General features: G+C 31.1%; 1 protein-coding gene across 1 annotated transcript; it reads left to right on the top strand.

Moving 5' to 3' along the window:
- The first annotated feature begins 344 nt into the window (after positions 1-344).
- On the top strand, positions 345-6,875 carry LOC130960019 (uncharacterized). Its single transcript, XM_057885382.1, has 4 exons — positions 345-1,146; positions 3,277-3,678; positions 4,857-5,139; positions 6,749-6,875. Exons 1-4 carry the CDS (start codon positions 345-347, stop codon positions 6,873-6,875), a joined length of 1,614 nt encoding a protein of 537 aa, XP_057741365.1.
- The last annotated feature ends 13,078 nt before the right edge of the window (positions 6,876-19,953 follow it).

The raw sequence follows: 19,953 nt of genomic DNA, 5'->3' as shown, positions 1-19,953 counted from the left end.
AGTTCCTTGCCAAATTTTACCCACCTCAAAGGATCATAAGGTTGAAGACTGAGGTACAAACATTTACACAAATGGAGTCTGAACCCATCCATGAGGCTTGGGAGAGATACAAGGCTCTAATCAGGAAATGTCCTCCTGAAATGTTCACTGAGTGGGATAAGCTGCAGAATTTCTATGAGGGCTTAACATTGAAATCCCAGGAAGCTTTGGATCATTCAGCTGGAGGTTCTTTGCAACTCATGAAAACTGCAGAGGAAGCTCAAAATCTCATCGATATGGTGGCCAACAACCAATACTTCTTCGCTCATCAAAGAAACCGCCAACCATCACAAAGGAGAGGAGTAATGGAGCTAGAAGGAGTTGACACCCTCCTAGCTCAAAACAAGATAATGCAGGAGCAGATTCAACAACAATTTGAGCAGATGGCTAAAAAGATTGATAGCCTGCAAGTTGCAGCAGTGAATGCAAGCCAACCATCAACCAAATGGGGGCAAAATAAAGAAAACCAAGAAGATCAGCAGCAGGAACAACCTCAATATGTGCATAACCAAAGCTCCGGCCAAAATGAAGTCTATGGTGACATCTACAATCCATCCTGGAAGAACCATCCAAACATAAGATGGGGAGATAACCACACTCAAAATCAGCAACCATGGCAACGAAATTCAAACCAAAACAACTCAAGAAACAACCAAAATCACAACCAGCAAAACACTAACCCTAATCCATATAGAAAACCCCAAAACAACCACTCAAATTCTAGCTACTGTCCACCCAATAACCAAACCACTAACCAAAACACCCACCATCAACCTTCAACACCCCACAACCAGCCACAAACATCACAAGACACTCAAAGGATCTCCAACTTGGAGACATTGATAGAAAAGATGATGAAGCACCAAGAGACAATGATGGAGAAACTCATGAAAAATCAAGAGATGGCAAGACAAGATCAAGAAGCAGCAAGAAAAGATCAAGCCACAACAAGCAAAAACCAAGAAGCTTCAATCAAAAATCTCGAGAGGCATATGGAACAAATGGCTAAACGAATTACAGATGCATCCCCAAGTGCCACTCAAGACCACCCAAGGGACAAAGGAAAAGCTACAAAGTGGGAGGAGTGTAAAGCAATCATAGTGGAAAGTGACAGGTCATCTTAGCCTAGTTTCACTAGCCTTTTTCTTTTGTTTTCAATTGAATTATGTACTTTCTTGAGCTCTAAGCAAGCCAATTTGGGTAGATTTTCATGCTTCCTTTGATTGAATCAACCATAGATGAATTAATGCAATTTCATGAGGTTTTATGCTATATTTGTTACATATTGTGAAAGAATGAATATCTCATGATTTTGAGCATAGCTTTGATGTGTTTGGTTGATTAATGATAGGTGAAGAAAGCTTGGAGAAAGGTTGAAGTAAGAAGGAATGGCTAGAAGCAAAGAGAGGACAATGAAACAAGTGAAATTGAACCAGGAAGTATAAAGTTGGACTTGAAGTTAGCCCTCAAACTTTTGCACAAACTTTTGGTTGAAAAGTTAGCCTCAAAGTTAGACCCCTAACTTTTGGGCTAACGTGAGAATTGGAAAATCACCCCAGGGCTACTCAACGTTTGCGCCAACGTTAGCCCCCTAACTTGGAGGCTAACGTTGGCATGAAAAATTTGTCCATGGGCTCCTCACATTTGTGCCAACGTTAGCCCCCTAACTTTTGGGCTAACGTTGGCACATGAAGTTGTAAGGCTAGGGGCAAAAGTTTGCGCCAACGTTAGCCCCCTAACTTTTGGGCTAACGTTGGCGCCATTGGTGCATTAGGAAGGGCCAACGTTGGAGCAAAAGTTAGACCCCTAACTTTTGCACCAACGTTGGCATCAGTAAATTTTGCTAGCTGATATGAAAAGTTAGCCTCAAAGTTAGACCCCTAACTTTGACTCAAACTTTTACTCCAACTTTTACAAAACTCCAACCCGGTTCAATTGGTTCACTTTGATTCCTCTCCAAACTTCAAGAGCAATCAACCAAGGCCTCTTTCAACCCAATTCCACCAAGAGCAAAGGCCCAACTCAAGGCTTGAAGATCATTTGAAGAAGGTGTATAAATAGGATAGAATTCAAGTTATTCGAGGAGCTTTTCCTTTTTATTTTCATAGAGCTCTTCTTTTGAGCTTCCCTTTTTAGTTTTCATAGAGTTTTTCTTTTGAATTTTTCATAAGAGTTTTCGGGGAGCTTTGGATATTGAGTGATCTTTACTTTCTTAGTTTGGGGGAAGGAGAATTCCATTCTCTCCCTCTTAATTTTATTGCTTTCAATTTCAATTATAATTGTCTTGGATCTTAGGTTGGAGAATTGAAGGAATTCTGTTTCAATCTCACCTTGGATCTTGTTTATTTTCACTGCAATTGAATTTCCATTTCTGTTACTTGTGTTTCATCTAATCTCTTTGCAATTTACAATTTCCTTGCAATTGTTCTTGTTGGATCTAGGAAGGCATTGAGATCTAGACTTGGTTTTCTAGTCTCTTGGGTTCTGAGATCCGGATTTCCCATTTACCACTCTCTGTTTATTATTTCCATGCTCAATTACTTTGCTGTTTAAGATCCGGTTTGATCCAAGCCATTCTCTAATTCTCTGCTTGTTGCAATTTTACTCTTCCTTGTTTAATTTCTGCAAATCCAACTCCCAATTCCCTTTACAATTCACGCCATTTACATTTCTTGCACTTTAAGATTTTGCAATTTACATTTCTTGTGTTCTAAGTTTCTGCCATTTAATTTCTTGTTCTTTAAGATTCAGCACTTTAAATTCCTGTTCTCTTTATTTTCATGCCAATTACCCATTCCCTTTACTTTCTATGCAATTTAAATTCTGCAAATCACAAATCACTCAACCAAATCTTGATTCGCTTGACTAAATCAACCACTAAACTAAAATTGCTCAATCCTTCAATCCCTGTGGGATCGACCTCACTCCCGTGAGTTATTATTACTTGATGCGACCCGGTGCACTTGCCGGTTGGATTTGTGTGTTGGAAATTCGTTTTCCGCAAAAACACCATCAAGTTTTTGGCGCTGTTGCCGGGGATTGAAATAGATTGACAATGATTAAGTGAAGTGGAGATCTAGATCAAGCATTTTTTCTTTTCTGTTTCTTTAACTTTTGACTAACACGCTAACTGTTTGAATTTTTGCCTAAGCTAACTAATATTTCACTTCAGCCATGGATTAAAGTGTTATTGCTTTTTTGGTATTATGTGATTCTTGTGTTTTGCTTGTATGTCAGATACAAGAAGAGAGATCCCTACCTTTCATGAAACTGACGAAAGAATCCTCCAAAGGCTAAGAAGAGAAGCAAGAGAAAAAAATGTTGCTGGAGAGGAAGAATCAGATGAAGAATATCATGAATTGGAGGAACACTCAACAAATCCAACAAATCCACCAGTGAGAATGGCCAACAACAATGGTCAACCCCAGAGGAGAGTCTTGGCTTCATATACATTTGCTAATCCAAGGCATTGTGGGAGTAGCATCCTTACCCCAAATGTCGATGCAAATAACTTTGAATTGAAGCCCCAACTCATCACCTTGGTGCAGAACAACTGTTCTTATGGAGGAGGCCCCTTGGAAGATCCAAACCAGCACCTATCCACCTTCCTGAGGATTTGTAACACTGTCAAAACCAATGGTGTGCCTCCTGACAGCTACAAGCTATTGCTATTCCCATTTTCTCTCAGAGACAAGGCCACTCAATGGTTGGAATCATTTCCAAGAGACAGCATCAACAATTGGGATGATTTGGTAACCAAGTTCCTTGCCAAATTTTACCCACCTCAAAGGATCATAAGGTTGAAGACTGAGGTACAAACATTTACACAAATGGAGTCTGAACCCATCCATGAGGCTTGGGAGAGATACAAGGCTCTAATCAGGAAATGTCCTCCTGAAATGTTCACTGAGTGGGATAAACTGCAGAATTTCTATGAGGGCTCAACATTGAAATCCCAGGAAGCTTTGGATCATTCAGCTGGAGGTTCTTTGCAACTCATGAAAACTGCAGAGGAAGCTCAAAATCTCATCGATATGGTGGCCAACAACCAATACTTCTTCGCTCATCAAAAAAACCGCCAACCATCACAAAGGAGAGGAGTAATGGAGCTAGAAGGAGTTGACACCCTCCTAGCTCAAAACAAGATAATGCAGGAGCAGATTCAACAACAATTTGAGCAGATGGCTAAAAAGATTGATTGCCTGCAAGTTGCAGCAGTGAATGCAAGCCAACCATCAACCAAATGGGGCAAAATGAAGAAAACCAAGAAGATCAGCAGCAGGAACAACCTCAATATGTGCATAACCAAAGCTCCGGCCAAAATGAAGTCTATGGTGACATCTACAATCCATCCTGGAAGAACCATCCAAACATAAGATGGGGAGATAACCACACTCAAAATCAGCAACCATGGCAACGAAATTCAAACCAAAACAACTCAAGAAACAACCAAAATCACAACCAGCAAAACACTAACCCCAATCCATATAGAAAACCCCAAAACAACCACTCAAATTCTAGCTACTGTCCACCCAATAACCAAACCACTAACCAAAACACCCACCATCAACCTTCAACACCCCACAACCAGCCACAAACATCACAAGACACTCAAAGGATCTCCAACTTGGAGACATTGATAGAAAAGATGATGAAGCACCAAGAGACAATGATGGAGAAACTCATGAAAAATCAAGAGATGGCAAGACAAGATCAAGAAGCAGCAAGAAAAGATCAAGCCACAACAAGCAAAAACCAAGAAGCTTCAATCAAAAATCTCGAGAGGCATATGGAACAAATGGCTAAATGAATTACAGATGCATCCCCAAGTGCCACTCAAGACCACCCAAGGGACAAAGGAAAAGCTACAAAGTGGGAGGAGTGTAAAGCAATCATAGTGGAAAGTGAGAAGAAAGCCATCAATCAGGAAGAACACAACAGAGAAGTTCCACAAGAAGAGACAGAAGAGAGAAGTGAAGAGGATCAGAAAATTAAGAATGCAAAAAGCTCAAAGAGAGATAAGGACATTCTTGAAACACAACTACAAGAGAAGAAGGAAAGGGTGAAGCCACATATCCCCAAACTTCCATACCCTCAGAGGTTCAAAAAAGAGAATGAGGATAAGCAATACTCAAAGTTCCTGGACATATTCAAGACCCTCAGCATCAATATTCCTTTCTTAGAAGCACTTGAACAGATGCCAGTGTATGCCAAATTTATGAAGGAAGTGCTGACAAAGAAAAAGTCCCTAAAAGAAGGACAAATTGTTGAGATGACAAAGGAATGTAGTGCTATCCTCCAAAGAGAGTTGCCAGAGAAGAAAGATGATCCTGGGAGTTTTTATATACCTTGTACCATAGGAAACATAACAATTGAGAAGTCATTCTGTGACCTCGGTGCAAGCATAAACTTGATGCCTTTGTCTCTAATGAGGAAACTTAAAATTTCTGAGCTGAAGTCCACACAAATAGTTCTCCAAATGGCTGACAAATCCATTAAGCAAGCACTGGGAGTCATGGAGAATGTGTTGGTAAAAGTGGGAAAATTCTTTCTCCCTGCTGACTTTGTTATCTCAGATATAGAAGAGGACCCTAACACTCCCATCATTCTGGGGAGGCCTTTCCTAGCTACGGGCAGAGCACTGATAGATGTTGAAAAAGGGGAATTATTGCTGAGAGTGCATGATGAGCACCTAGCATTCCATGTTTTTAAAACCCTGCATGAGCCCACTCAAGAAGAAGATTGTATGAAGGATAAGGCCAGAGATCAAAGCTTGAAGGAGGCATTCAATGAGTTAAATCCAAGACTTCAAAATCCACGATTGAAAGAAGTAGAGATGGTGCAACAAACCAAAGAAGTCAAGGAGGAACTAGATCCAAAACCCCCAGATGACAAATTCAGCATCCCAGATAAAGAACCACCAAGGCAGGGAGTATCTCTTGAGAAAGAAAAGAAGAAGAGGCCAAAAGGGTGGAGAAACAAGAAGATCCCTACTGAAGGCTTTTCACCAGGGGATAAAGTGGTGTTAAACACCCAACCAATGAATGTGTCTCAACAATTATCTGAATACTACACTGTGAACCGGGTCCTTTCACTTGAACACCTAGAGATCATCAAAGAGGAGACTGGAAGGAAGTTCACAGTAAGAGGAGAAAAGTTGAAGCACTATGATTTTCAACCCCCATGATCAAAGAATGAAGGATGTCAAGCTAGTGACATTAAAAGAGCGCTTGTTGGGAGGCAACCCAACCTGAGGTAATTTTCTCTTCATAGCTAATTTAATAAAAGAGTTGAGTAGATTTCTATGTATTGCAAAGAGCTAAGTTTGGTGTTGCACACCAAAATAGTTAAGGGGTGAATGTTGGATGCTAAGTTTGGTGTTCCACCAAAAATTTCATTAAGAACACATTGCACCCTCAGCATGATCAGTATCGGCTCCAAACCATCAGAGAAACTGCTTAACAATTGTCATGTTTCTAGTTTTTGGTTGTTTTCTGGTTCATAGTTTGTTTCTTAGTTCATAGTTTATTTCCTTAATAAAAGTACTTGATGTTTCATGCATGTATTTATTTTGCTACATATAGAAGTAGGCAAGGAACTAAGTTTGGTGTTCCCACACCAACTTAGGTTCACAGAATCACAAGCATACATGCATGCTAACTGCCTCTCAAGTGCTTGGGGAACAAGCAACTTTCAATATCTTTTGTAGGAAGTCATTCAATCTCTTGGAGGAAAAAGTACATCATCATGGACAGAGGAAGGATATAGAACCCAACAATGATGATGACACAGAGGAAACAAATAGACTCCAAGAGGTTGTATTGTTCTCTGACTGATTCTAGTTCAAGTATGTTAATTGAAAGTGCAAATGTCCCCTGTTGATTAGTGTCTTCTTAGATTCATTTACTGTCTGCGAGTTTGTTTGGTTTCATGCTATTATGGCTTACTAGTCTAAGTGCTTGATTCACTTTTATCTTACTTCAATTATATGCTGTGTTCCTCATGCTTGAATAAAAGAAAAATAATTGTGAAATAGAGAAAGAGTAAAAGTCTAGCGTGATATGAGACAAAATGAGGTTATGTGGTGGTATGTGCTGGTTCATTAATTGATTTATGAATAAGGCTGAATGTTAGCATGACTATGTGATATGAACTTGAGTTACATTTCATGAGACTTGACAAAAGAAAAAGGTCCAAAATAAAAGAAAGAAAATGCAAGAAAAAGAAGCAAAAAGAAATAAACACGGCTGGGCATCAATAGCTTGAGATTTGGATATATGCCTGTGATGCTTTTTGTACAAAGATAAGCTTGGATAACTAGGTTCTAAGGGGTGCTTCATCACCCGGCAACTTGGGTTAACTAACCCGGGATTGCCAACCGAAAGTCCACCATCAAGAGCTACTTTGAGACAAAGCATTTAGTAACCCAAAGAGGTGCTGGGCATCAATTTCCAAAGAACTAACAGAGATGAACAAAACAAGCTAAATGCCTGTGATGTGTGTGTGCTAAGGAGAGGCTTGAGCAAGTCCATAGGGTGTTTCAACACCTAGCATCTTGAACCAACTGGGGCGGGAATGCTGGCTGAAAGCTTACTCTAAAAAGTTGCCTTACCACAATGCATTAAGCCTCAGCCAAGAAAAGAACAAGAAAAGCTAAGGATCAAGCTAATAACAAGTCTCATTTTTTTTGTAATTCAAGTAAGGATCCAAAGGAATGTTGATGTCTCAGCCCCAGAATAAAAATCCCTAAGATACCATGCATAAAAACTCCATTTACCAGTATTCAATGTCTTCCAATAAAAGGCTTATACACTTCTCTGCTTCTAGTAATTTTTCTTATGTTTTACTGCTTGCTTGGGGACAAGCAAGATTTAAGTTTGGTGTTGTGATGATAGGTCATCTTAGCCTAGTTTCACTAGCCTTTTTCTTTTGTTTTCAATTGAATTATGTACTTTCTTGAGCTCTAAGCAAGCCAATTTGGGTAGATTTTCATGCTTCCTTTGATTGAATCAACCATAGATGAATTAATGCAATTTCATGAGGTTTTATGCTATATTTGTTACATATTGTGAAAGAATGAATATCTCATGATTTTGAGCATAGCTTTGATGTGTTTGGTTGATTAATAATAGGTGAAGAAAGCTTGGAGAAAGGTTGAAGTAAGAAGGAATGGCTAGAAGCAAAGAGAGGACAATGAAACAAGTGAAATTGAACCAGGAAGTATAAAATTGGACTTGAAGTTAGCCCTCAAACTTTTGCACAAACTTTTGGTTGAAAAGTTAGCCTCAAAGTTAGACCCCTAACTTTTGGGCTAACGTGAGAATTGGAAAATCACCCCAGGGCTACTCAACGTTTGCGCCAACGTTAGCCCCCTAACTTGGAGGCTAACGTTGGCATGAAAAATTTGTCCATGGGCTCCTCACGTTTGCGCCAACGTTAGCCCCCTAACTTTTGGGCTAACGTTGGCACATGAAGTTGTAAGGCTAGGGGCAAAAGTTTTCGCCAACGTTAGCCCCCTAACTTTTGGGCTAACGTTGGCGCCATTGGTGCATTAGGAAGGGCCAACGTTGGAGCAAAAGTTAGACCCCTAACTTTTGCACCAACGTTGGCATCAGTAAATTTTGCTAGCTGATATGAAAAGTTAGCCTCAAAGTTAGACCCCTAACTTTGACTCAAACTTTTACTCCAACTTTTACAAAACTCCAACCCGGTTCAATTGGTTCACTTTGATTCCTCTCCAAACTTCAAGAGCAATCAACCAAGGCCTCTTTCAACCCAATTCCACCAAGAGCAAAGGCCCAACTCAAGGCTTGAAGATCATTTGAAGAAGGTGTATAAATAGGATAGAATTCAAGTTATTCGAGGAGCTTTTCCTTTTTATTTTTCATAGAGCTCTTCTTTTGAGCTTCCCTTTTTAGTTTTCATAGAGTTTCTCTTTTGAATTTTTCATAAGAGTTTTCGGGGAGCTTTGGATATTGAGTGATCTTTACTTTCTTAGTTTGGGGGAAGGAGAATTCCATTCTCTCCCTCTTAATTTTATTGCTTTCAATTTCAATTATAATTGTCTTGGATCTTAGGTTGGAGAATTGAAGGAATTCTGTTTCAATCTCACCTTGGATCTTGTTTATTTTCACTGCAATTGAATTTCCATTTCTGTTACTTGTGTTTCATCTAATCTCTTTGCAATTTACAATTTCCTTGCAATTGTTCTTGTTGGATCTAGGAAGGCATTGAGATCTAGACTTGGTTTTCTAGTCTCTTGGGTCCTGAGATCCGGATTTCCCATTTACCACTCTCTGTTTATTATTTCCATGCTCAATTACTTTGCTGTTTAAGATCCGGTTTGATCCAAGCCATTCTCTAATTCTCTGCTTGTTGCAATTTTACTCTTCCTTGTTTAATTTCTGCAAATCCAACTCCCAATTCCCTTTACAATTCACGCCATTTACATTTCTTGCACTTTAAGATTTTGCAATTTACATTTCTTGTGTTCTAAGTTTCTGCCATTTAATTTCTTGTTCTTTAAGATTCAGCACTTTAAATTCCTGTTCTCTTTATTTTCATGCCAATTACCCATTCCCTTTACTTTCTATGCAATTTAAATTCTGCAAATCACAAATCACTCAACCAAATCTTGATTCGCTTGACTAAATCAACCACTAAACTAAAATTGCTCAATCCTTCAATCCCTGTGGGATCAACCTCACTCCCGTGAGTTATTATTACTTGATGCGACCCGGTGCACTTGCCGGTTGGATTTGTGTGTTGGAAATTCGTTTTCCGCAAAAATACCATCAAGTTTTTGGTGCCGTTGCCGGGGATTGAATAGATTGACAATGATTAAGTGAGGTGGTGGTTTAGATCAAGCACTTTTTCTTTATTTTGACTAACCCACTAACTGTTTGAATTTTTGCCTAAACTAACACTAACTTTGCTCTCTCAGTAGAGTACATTGCTTTTCTGGTTCTGTGTCCGTTTCTTGTTGTTCTGTACAACAAGAGCAATTTTCTTCTGATTTTCTCTCAAAGCCTATTAACTGTTTGACACATTGTGTCAACTAATCCTCTGACTACATTCTGGCATGAGAATATCCAATTTTCATTTGGATTGTTTGTGATTGTGCATATCATGGAGGAAAGGAATCCTACAGCAAGAGGAGAAAAACTGAGGCATTATGATTTTCAACCTCCAAAATCAAAGAGCAAGATGTCAAGCTAGTGACAATAAAAGAGCGCTTGTTGGGAGGCAACCCAACTGGAGGTAACTTTCTTTTTATATCTGTTTCAATAAAAGGTTAATTAGTTTTATCTATATTGCAAGAAGCTAAGTTTGGTGTTGCACACCAAAACAATCTAAGGGAGAATGAAGGATTCTAAGTTTGGTGTTCCACCAAAATTCCATCATACAATATATTCTCACCTTCTGCATAATGCTAGCTTCAAGCATTTAGACAAACTAATTAACTATTCTGCTATTTTCAGTTTTATTGCTTTTGAAAAAAAAAAGAAAGAAAAAAAGAATTTCACACATGGTTAATGAAAACCTTTGGCAAGGTACTAAGTTTGGTGTTCCCACACCAAAGTAAGTTCAAAAGCCCACAAATAAATCATGCAGACTAACCACTGTTTCTAAGTGCTTGGGGAACAAGCAACTTCCAATATCACTGCAGAATATCATACAAACTTTTGGAGATTTTAGCATCATCAACCAAAGAGGTGAAAGATGAACATGAAAGTCAGCATTGATGATGATGAGAAGAAGGAAAGCAAGTGAACTCCAACAGGTTGTATTGTTGAGTGATTATTTTACATCAAATATTGCTGTAATTGAAAGTTGGATTGTATCCTTATTTGTCCTGCCTGTCTGCATAGTATAGTTTTCTTTATATACCCCTGCATGCCTGCATAGCATAGTCTTTCTTTATAATTCAATAAGCAAGATGCTTGATTATTCACAACATTCTTATTTTCAAAACTTGTTTGCACTCAATTTTCAAGAATGCATCACATGAAAGTTCTTTGAAAGAAGGATTGAGGAATTAAACAATTTTGAGGTAAGCAAAAGATTAGGAGAAGTGGTGGTTCTAGTTGTATGATTATGTATTGAGGTTGCATGCTTGTGAAAACTTGCATGGGAGCTCATAGGCAGGATATGAAGTTCAAAGAAGTATTGTGGAGATTCTCAAAAATCAATTGATCCGAGAAGCAGCAAACAAAACAAAAAGAAAAGTAAAGAAAATACAAAAACAAAAAGAACATGGCCCAAGGCTCTGAGCATCAATTACTAGGCAGAAAAAGAAAGAAAGAAACAAAAACTCAAAGAGTTGCTATCCTAGTAAATGCTTGTGGTTGAAGTGTGTCAAGGAAAGAGGCTTGAGCAAGTAAATCCTTAGGGGTGCTTTAACACCTAATACCTTAAAACCAACTGGTTTAGGAGTATTGATTGAAAACTTATTTAAAGAGCCGTCTTGAGACATGACACTTAAAGTCGAGGCCAAAGCACAGAAACTATAAGTTGCTTCAAGGTGATTACATATAAAGAGATCTCTATGATACCATTCGGATGAAAATCCTAAGACCTACGACTCCCAATGTGTAAGGACTAGTGAGCACTGAAGCCCTTGCATGAGCATATAATTTAGAGTTCACCCCACTGTTACTTAATCACTTCACTCACTGTACTTTACAAGTTCTTCAATCCATCTTAATTGAAAGAACCTCTGAGCATAATTCATTTCTTGCTTGGGGACAAGCAAGCTTTAAGTTTGGTGTTGTGATGACAAGTCATCTTAGCCTAGTTTCACTAGTCTTTTTCTTTTGTTTTCACTTGAATTATTCACTTTCTTGAGGCCTAAGCAAGCCAATTTGGGTAGATTTTCATGCTTCCTTTGATTGAATCAACCATAGATAATTAATGCAAATTCATGAGGTTTTATGCTATAATTGTTGCATATTATGATAGATTGAATATCTCATGATTTTGAGCATAGCTTTGATGTGTTTGGTTGATTAATGATAGGTGAAGAAAGCTTGGAGAAAGGTTGAAGCAAGAAGGAATGGCTAGAAGCAAAGAGAGGACAATGAAACAAGTGAAATTGAACCAGGAAGCATAAAGTTGGACTTGAAGTTAGCCCCCTAACTTTTGCACAAACTTTTGGGTGAAAAGTTAGCCTCAAAGTTAGACCCCTAACTTGGAGGCTAACGTGAGAATTGGAAAATCACCGTAGGGCTACTCAACGTTTGCGCCAACGTTAGCCCCCTAACTTGGAGGCTAATGTTGGCATGAAAATTTGTCCATGGGCTCCTCACGTTTGCGCCAACGTTAGCCCCCTAACTTTTGGGCTAACGTTGGCACATGAAGATGTAAAGGAATGGGCAAAAGCTTGCGCCAACGTTAGCCCCCTAACTTTTGGGCTAACGTTGGCGCCTTAGGAGCATTAGGAAGGGCCAACGTTGGAGCAAAAGTTAGACCCCTAACTTTTGCACCAACGTTGGTATCAGCAAATTTTGCTAGCTGATATGAAAAGTTAGCCTCAAAGTTAGACCCCTAACTTTGACTCAAACTTTTACTCCGACTTTTACAAAACTCCAACCCGGTTCAATTGGTTCACTTTGATTCCTCTCCAAACTTCAAGAGAAATCAACCAAGGCCTCTTTCAACCCAATTCCACCAAGAGCAAAGGCCCAACTCAAGGCTTGAAGATCATTTGAAGAAAGTGTATAAATAGGATAGAATTCAAGTTCTTCGGGGAGCTTCCCTTTTTAGTTTTCATAGAGTTTTTCTTTTCGGTTAGGAATATTGGAAGTTCACTTTTACATTCTAGCATTGTTGTTTTAATTCAAGAGAATTGGGGAGGAGAATTGATCTCTCTTCTTCCTTGTTCTTGCCAAGCACTCTTTACTTTCTTTGCTTCGGATCTTAAGGGGAAGAATTGAAGAAATTCTGTTTCAATCTCACCTTGGATCTTGTTTATTTTCACTGCAATTGAATTCTCATTTCTGTTACTTGCTTCTTCATCTAATTCCCTTGCAATTTACAATTTCCTTGCAATTGTTCTTCTTGGATCTAGGAAGGCATTGAGATCTAGACTTGGTTTTCTAGTCTCTGGGACCTGAGATCTACATTCCCAATTTACATTCTGTTGTTTATTGCTTTCATGTTCATTTACTTCTCTACTCCAAGATCTGATTTCATCCACACCCTCTCCTACTTCTCTGTTTGATGCAATTTACTTTTCCTTGTTTAATTTCTGCAAATCCAACTCCCCATCCCCTTTACAATTCAAGACATTTACATTTCTTGCAATTTAAGATTCTGCAATTTACATTTCTTGTGTTCCAAGTTTCTGCCCCTTTAATTTCTTATTCTTTAAGATTCAGCACTTTAATTTCTTGCCCTCTTTAGTTTTATGCAATTTACCCATTTCCTTTACTTTCCATGCAATTTAAATTCTGCAAATTACAAATCACTCAACCAAATCTTGATTCGCTTAACTAAATCAACCATTAAACTAAAATTGCTCAATCCTTCAATCCCTGTGGGATCGACCTCACTCCCGTGAGTTATTATTACTTGATGCGACCCGGTGCACTTGCCGGTGAGTTTTGTGTCGGATCGTTTTCCGCACATCAGTACACTTGCCGGTGAGTTTTGTGTCGGATCGTTTTCCGCACATCAGCTACACACAGACTGTTGACTTTTTTGCTTCACTTGTTCACAAGTAAAGAATAAATTAATTTAAAAAACTTAAAATTTTAATTTTTTATTTCTTGTATATTTTTGGAATTTTTTAATTTTTTAGAATATGAAAAAATATTTTTTATGTTTAAAAATAAAAAATAATAAATTTACAGATCTGTTGTTTATTAGATATGCTGGACTTTATTTTATTTTTATTATCAATATAAAAAACATTTAAGAATATAATTTAAAAATTAAAAAATAAAAAATTTAGGTTTTTAAAATTTTTTATTTTTTAAAAATATTTTTATTTTTTTATTCACCAGATAATGCTACACCTAGATAGTTGAATTTTTTTAGCTGCACTTGTTCACAAATTAAGAATAAATTAATTTAAAAATATAAATTTTAATTTTTTCTTTTTTGGATATTTTGGAATTTTTTAGTTTTTTACAAATACAAAAGATATTTTTTTAGTTTAAAAATTTAAAAAATGATAAATTTATAGATGTCTTGTTTACTAGATATTATTGAACTTTATTTTATTTTTATTATTTAAATAAAAAATTTAATAATATAATTTAAAAATACAAAAATAAAAAAAATTTATTTTTTTAAAATTTTTATTTTTTTAAAAATATTTTTTATTTTTTTCATCGGATAATGCTACACACAGACAGTTGACTTTTTTTGCTGCACTTGTTCACAAGTTAAGAATAAATTAATTTAAAAACATAAAATTTTAATTTTTTATTTCTTGTATATTTTTGGAATTTTTTAATTTTTCAGAATTAGAAAAAATATTTTTTATGTTTAAAAATAAAAAAATAATAAATTTACAGATCTGTTGTTTATTAGATATTACTGGAATTTATTTTATTTTTAATATATAAATAAAAAACATTTAATAATATAATTTAAAAATTCAAAATAAAAATTTAGGTTTTCTAAAATTTTTTATTTTTTAAAAATATTTTTTATTTTTTAATTCACTGGATAATGCTACACCCAGACAGTTGACTTCTTTTAGTTGAACTTGTTCACAAATTAAGATAAATTAATTTAAAAATATAAAATTTTAATTTTTTATTTTTTGGATATTTTTGGAATTTTTTAATTTTTTTTCAATTATAAAAAATATTTTTTTAGTTTCAAAATTAAAAAAATAATAAATTTATAGATCTGTTGTTTACTAGATATTGCTGGACTTTATTTTATTTTTATTATTTAAATAAAAAACATTTAATAATATAATTTAAAAATTCAAAATTTAAAATTTTATTTTTTTAAATTTTTTAATTTTTTAAAAAATATTTTTTATTTTTTATTCATCGGATAATGCTACACACAGACAGTTGACTTTTTTTGCTGCACTTGTTCACAAGTAAAGAATAAATTAATTTAAAAACTTAAAATTTTAATTCTTTTTATTTCTTGTATATTTTGGAATTTTTTAATTTTTAGAATTAGAAAAAATATTTTTTATGTTTAAAATAAAAAAATAATAAATTTACAGATCTGTTATTTGTTAGATATTGCTGGACTTTATTTTTATTTTATTATTTAAATAAAAAAATTTAATAATATAATTTAAAAATTCAAAAATAAAAAATTTAGGATTTTAAAATTTTTTATTTTTTAAAAATATTTTTTATTTTTTTATTCACCGGATAAAGCTACACCTAGATAGTTGACTTTTTTTAGCTGAACTTGTTCACAAATTAAGAATAAATTGTTTTAAAAAATATAAAATTTTAATTTTTTTTGGATATTTTTGGAATTTTTTAATTTTTTACAAATACAAAAGATATTTTTTGAGTTTAAAAATTTAAAAAATGATAAATTTATAGATGTCTTGTTTACTAGATATTATTGAACTTTATTTTATTTTTATTATTTAAATAAAAAATTTAATAATATAATTTAAAAATACAAAAATAAAAAAAATTTATTTTTTTAAAATTTTATTTTTTTAAAAATATTTTTTATTTGTTTTCATCGGATAATGCTACACACAGACAGTTGACTTTTTTTGCTGCACTTGTTCACAAGTTAAGAATAAATTAATTTAAAAACCTAAAATTTTAATTTTTTATTTCTTGTATATTTTTGGAATTTTTTAATTTTTCAGAATTAGAAAAAATATTTTTTATGTTTAAAAATAAAAAATAATAAATTTACAGATCTGTTGTTTATTAGATATTACTGGAATTTATTTTATTTTTAATATATAAATAAAAAACATTTATTAATATAATTTAAAAATTCAAAATAAAAAATTTAGATTTTTTAAAATTTTTTATTTTTTAAAAATATTTTTTATTTTTTATTCACCGGATAAAGCTACACCTAGATAGTTGACTTTTTTAGCTGAACTTGTTCACAATTAAGAATAAATTGTTTTAAAAAATATAAAATTTTAATTTTTTTTGGATATTTTTGGAATTTTTTAATTTTTTACAAATACAAAAGATATTTTTTGAGTTTAAAAATTTAAAAATGATAAATTTATAGATGTCTTGTTTACTAGATATTATTGAACTTTATTTTATAAATAAAAAAATTTATTTTTTTTAAAATTTATTTTTTTAAAAATTTTATTTTTTAAAAAATATTTGTTATTTTTTTCATCGGATAATGCTACACACAGACAGTTGACTTTTTTTGCTGCACTTGTTCACAGTTAAGAATAAATTAATTTAAAAACCTAAATTTTATTTTTTTTTTTTATTCATCGGATAATGCTACACACAGACAGTTGACTTTTTTTGCTGCACTTGTTCACAAGTAAAGAATAAATTAATTTAAAAAACTTAAAATTCTAATTCTTTTTATTTCTTGTATATTTTTGGAATTTTTTAATTTTTTAGAATTAGATAAAATATTTTTTATGTTTAAAAATAAAAAAATAATAAATTTACAGATCTGTTATTTGTTAGATATTGCTGGACTTTATTTTTATTTTATTATTTAAATAAAAAAATTTAATAATATAATTTAAAAATTCAAAAATAAAAATTAGGATTTTAAAATTTTTTATTTTTTAAAAATATTTTTTATTTTTTAATTCACCGGATAATGCTACACCCAGACAGTTGACTTCTTTTAGCTGAATTTGTTCACAAATTAAGATAAATTAATTTAAAAATATAAAATTTTAATTTTTTATTTTTTGGATATTTTTGGAATTTTTTAATTTTTTTTCAATTATAAAAAATATTTTTTTAGTTTCAAAATTAAAAAAATAATAAATTTATAGATCTGTTGTTTACTAGATATTGCTGGACTTTATTTTATTTTTATTATTTAAATAAAAAACATTTAATAATATAATTTAAAAATTCAAAAATTTAAAATTTTATTTTTTTAAAGTTTTTAATTTTTTAAAAAATATTTTTTATTTTTTTATTCATCGGATAATGCTACACACAGATAGTTGACTTTTTTTGCTGCACTTGTTCACAAGTAAAGAATAAATTAATTTAAAAAACTTAAAGTTCTAATTTTTTTATTTCTTGTATATTTTTGGAATTTTTTAATTTTTAGAATTAGAAAAAATATTTTTTATGTTTAAAAATAAAAAATAATAAATTTACAGATCTGTTATTTGTTAGATATTGCTGGACTTTATTTTTATTTTATTATTTAAATAAAAAAATTTAATAATATAATTTAAAAATTCAAAAATAAAAAATTTAGGATTTTAAAATTTTTTATTTTTAAAAATATTTTTTTTTTTTTAATTCACCGGATAAAGCTACACCTATAGTTGACTTCTTTTAGCTGAATTTGTTCACAAATTAAGATAAATTAATTTAAAATATAAAATTTTAATTTTTTATTTTTTGGATATTTTTGGAATTTTTTAATTTTTTTTCAATTATAAAAAATATTTTTTTAGTTTCAAAATTAAAAAAATAATAAATTTATAGATCTGTTGTTTACTAGATATTGCTGGACTTTATTTTATTTTTATTATTTAAATAAAAAACATTTAATAATATAATTTAAAAATTCAAAAATTTAAAATTTTATTTTTTTAAAGTTTTTAATTTTTTAAAAAATATTTTTTTTTTTTATTCATCGGATAATGCTACACACAGATAGTTGACTTTTTTGCTGCACTTGTTCACAAGTAAAGAATAAATTAATTTAAAAAACTTAAAGTTCTAATTTTTTTTTATTTCTTGTATATTTTTGGAATTTTTTAATTTTTTAGAATTAGAAAAATATTTTTTATGTTTAAAAATAAGAAAATAATAAATTTACAGATTTGTTATTTGTTAGATATTGCTGGACTTTATTTTATTTTTATTATTTAAATCAAAAAATTTAATAATATAATTTAAAAATTCAAAAATAAAAAATTTAGGATTTTAAAATTTTTTATTTTTTAAAAATATTTTTTATTTTTTTATTCACCGGATAAAGCTACACCTAGATAGTTGACTTTTTTTAGCTGAACTTGTTCACAAATTAAGAATAAATTGTTTTAAAAAATATAAAATTTTAATTTTTTTTGGATATTTTTGGAATTTTTTAATTTTTCACAAATACAAAAGATATTTTTTTAGTTTAAAAATTTAAAAATGATAAATTTATAGATGTCTTGTTTACTAGATATTATTGAACTTTATTTTATTTTATTATTTAAATAAAAAATATTTAATAATATAATTTAAAAAAACAAAATAAAAAATTTTATTTTTTTAAAATTTTTATTTTTTTAAAAATATTTTTTATTTTTTTCACCGGATAATGCTAGACACGGACAGTTGATTTTTTTTGCTGCACTTGTTCACAAGTTAAGAATAAAATAATTTAAAAACTTAAAATTTTAATTTTTTTATTTCTTGTATATTTTTGGAATTTTTATTTTTTAGAATTAGAAAAAATATTTTATGTGTAAAAATAAAAAAATAATAAATTTACAGATCTGTTATTTATTAGATATTGCTGGACTTTATTTTATTTTTATTATTTAAATAAAAAAATTTAATAATATAATTTAAAAATTCAAAAATAAAAAATTTAGGTTTTTAAAATTTTTATTTTTTAAAAATAATTTTTATTTTTTTATTCACTGGATCATGCTACACCTAGACAGTTGTTTTTTTTAGCTGCACTTATTCACAAATTAAGAATAAATTAATTTAAAAATATAAAATTTTAATTTTTTTCTTTTTTGGATATTTTTGAATTTTTGAACTTTTTACAATTAGGAAAAATATTTTTTGGTTTCAAAATTAAAAAAAATAATGAATTTATTGATTTGTTATTTACTAGATATTGCTGGGCTTTATTTTATTTTTATTATTTAAATAAAAAACATTTAAGAACATAATTTAAAAATTCAAAATTAAAAATTTTATTTTTTAAAATTTTTAATTTTTTAAAAATATTTTTTATTTTTTTATTCACCGGATAATGCTATAGACAGAGAGTTTACTTTTTTTGCAGCACTTGTTCACAAGTTAAGAATAAATTAATTTAAAAAAATTAAAATTTTAATTTTTTTATTTCTTGTATATTTTTGGAATTTTTTAATTTTTTAGAATTAGAAAAAAATATTTTTATGTTTAAAATAAAAAAATAATAAATTTACAGATCTGTGTTATTAGATATTGCTGGACTTTATTTTCTTTTTATTCTTTAAATTAAAAACATTTAATAATATAATTTAAAAATTTAAAAATAAAAATTTAGGTTTTTTAAAATTTTTTATTTTTTAAAAATATTTTTATTTTTTTATTCACCGGATAATGCTACATCTAGATAGTTGACTTTTTTTTAGCTGCACTTGTTCACAAATTAAGAATAAATTAATTTAAAAATATAAAATTTTAATTTTTTTGGATATTTTTGGAATTTTTTAATTTTTTACAATTAGAAAAAATATCCTTTTAGTTTCAAAATAAAAAATAATAAATTTATAGATCTATTGTTTAATAGATATTGCTGGACTTTATGTTTTTTATTATTTAAATAAAAACAATTAATAATATAATTTAAAACTTCAAAAATAAAAAATTTAGGTTTTGAAAATTTTTATTTTTTAAAAATATTTTTTATTTTTTTATTCACCGGATAATGTTACACCTAGACAGTTGACTTTTTTTAGCTGAACTTGTTCACAAATTAAAAATAAATTGTTTTAAAAAATATAAAATTTAGTTTTTTATTTTTTGGATATTTTTGGAATTTTTTAATTTTTACAAATACAAAAGATATTTT

This window comes from Arachis stenosperma, unplaced genomic scaffold (genome assembly GCF_014773155.1).
Source record: "Arachis stenosperma cultivar V10309 unplaced genomic scaffold, arast.V10309.gnm1.PFL2 arast.V10309.gnm1.Scaffold_100034, whole genome shotgun sequence".
Taxonomy (NCBI): Eukaryota; Viridiplantae; Streptophyta; class Magnoliopsida; order Fabales; family Fabaceae; genus Arachis; species Arachis stenosperma.
Note: the sequence above shows the minus strand (reverse complement) of the source record. Positions and strands in the feature narration are given on the sequence as shown.

Coding starts and splice junctions, on each gene's coding strand:
- LOC130960019 (XM_057885382.1), top strand. CDS start 345: ATGGAGCTAGAAGGAGTTGACACCCTCCTAGCTCAAAACAAGATAATG. Junction 1,147..3,276: donor TAAAGCAATCATAGTGGAAA/GTGACAGGTCAT, acceptor CTTGTATGTCAG/ATACAAGAAGAGAGATCCCT. Junction 5,140..6,748: donor AAACTTCCATACCCTCAGAG/GTTCAAAAAAGA, acceptor TATCTTTTGTAG/GAAGTCATTCAATCTCTTGG.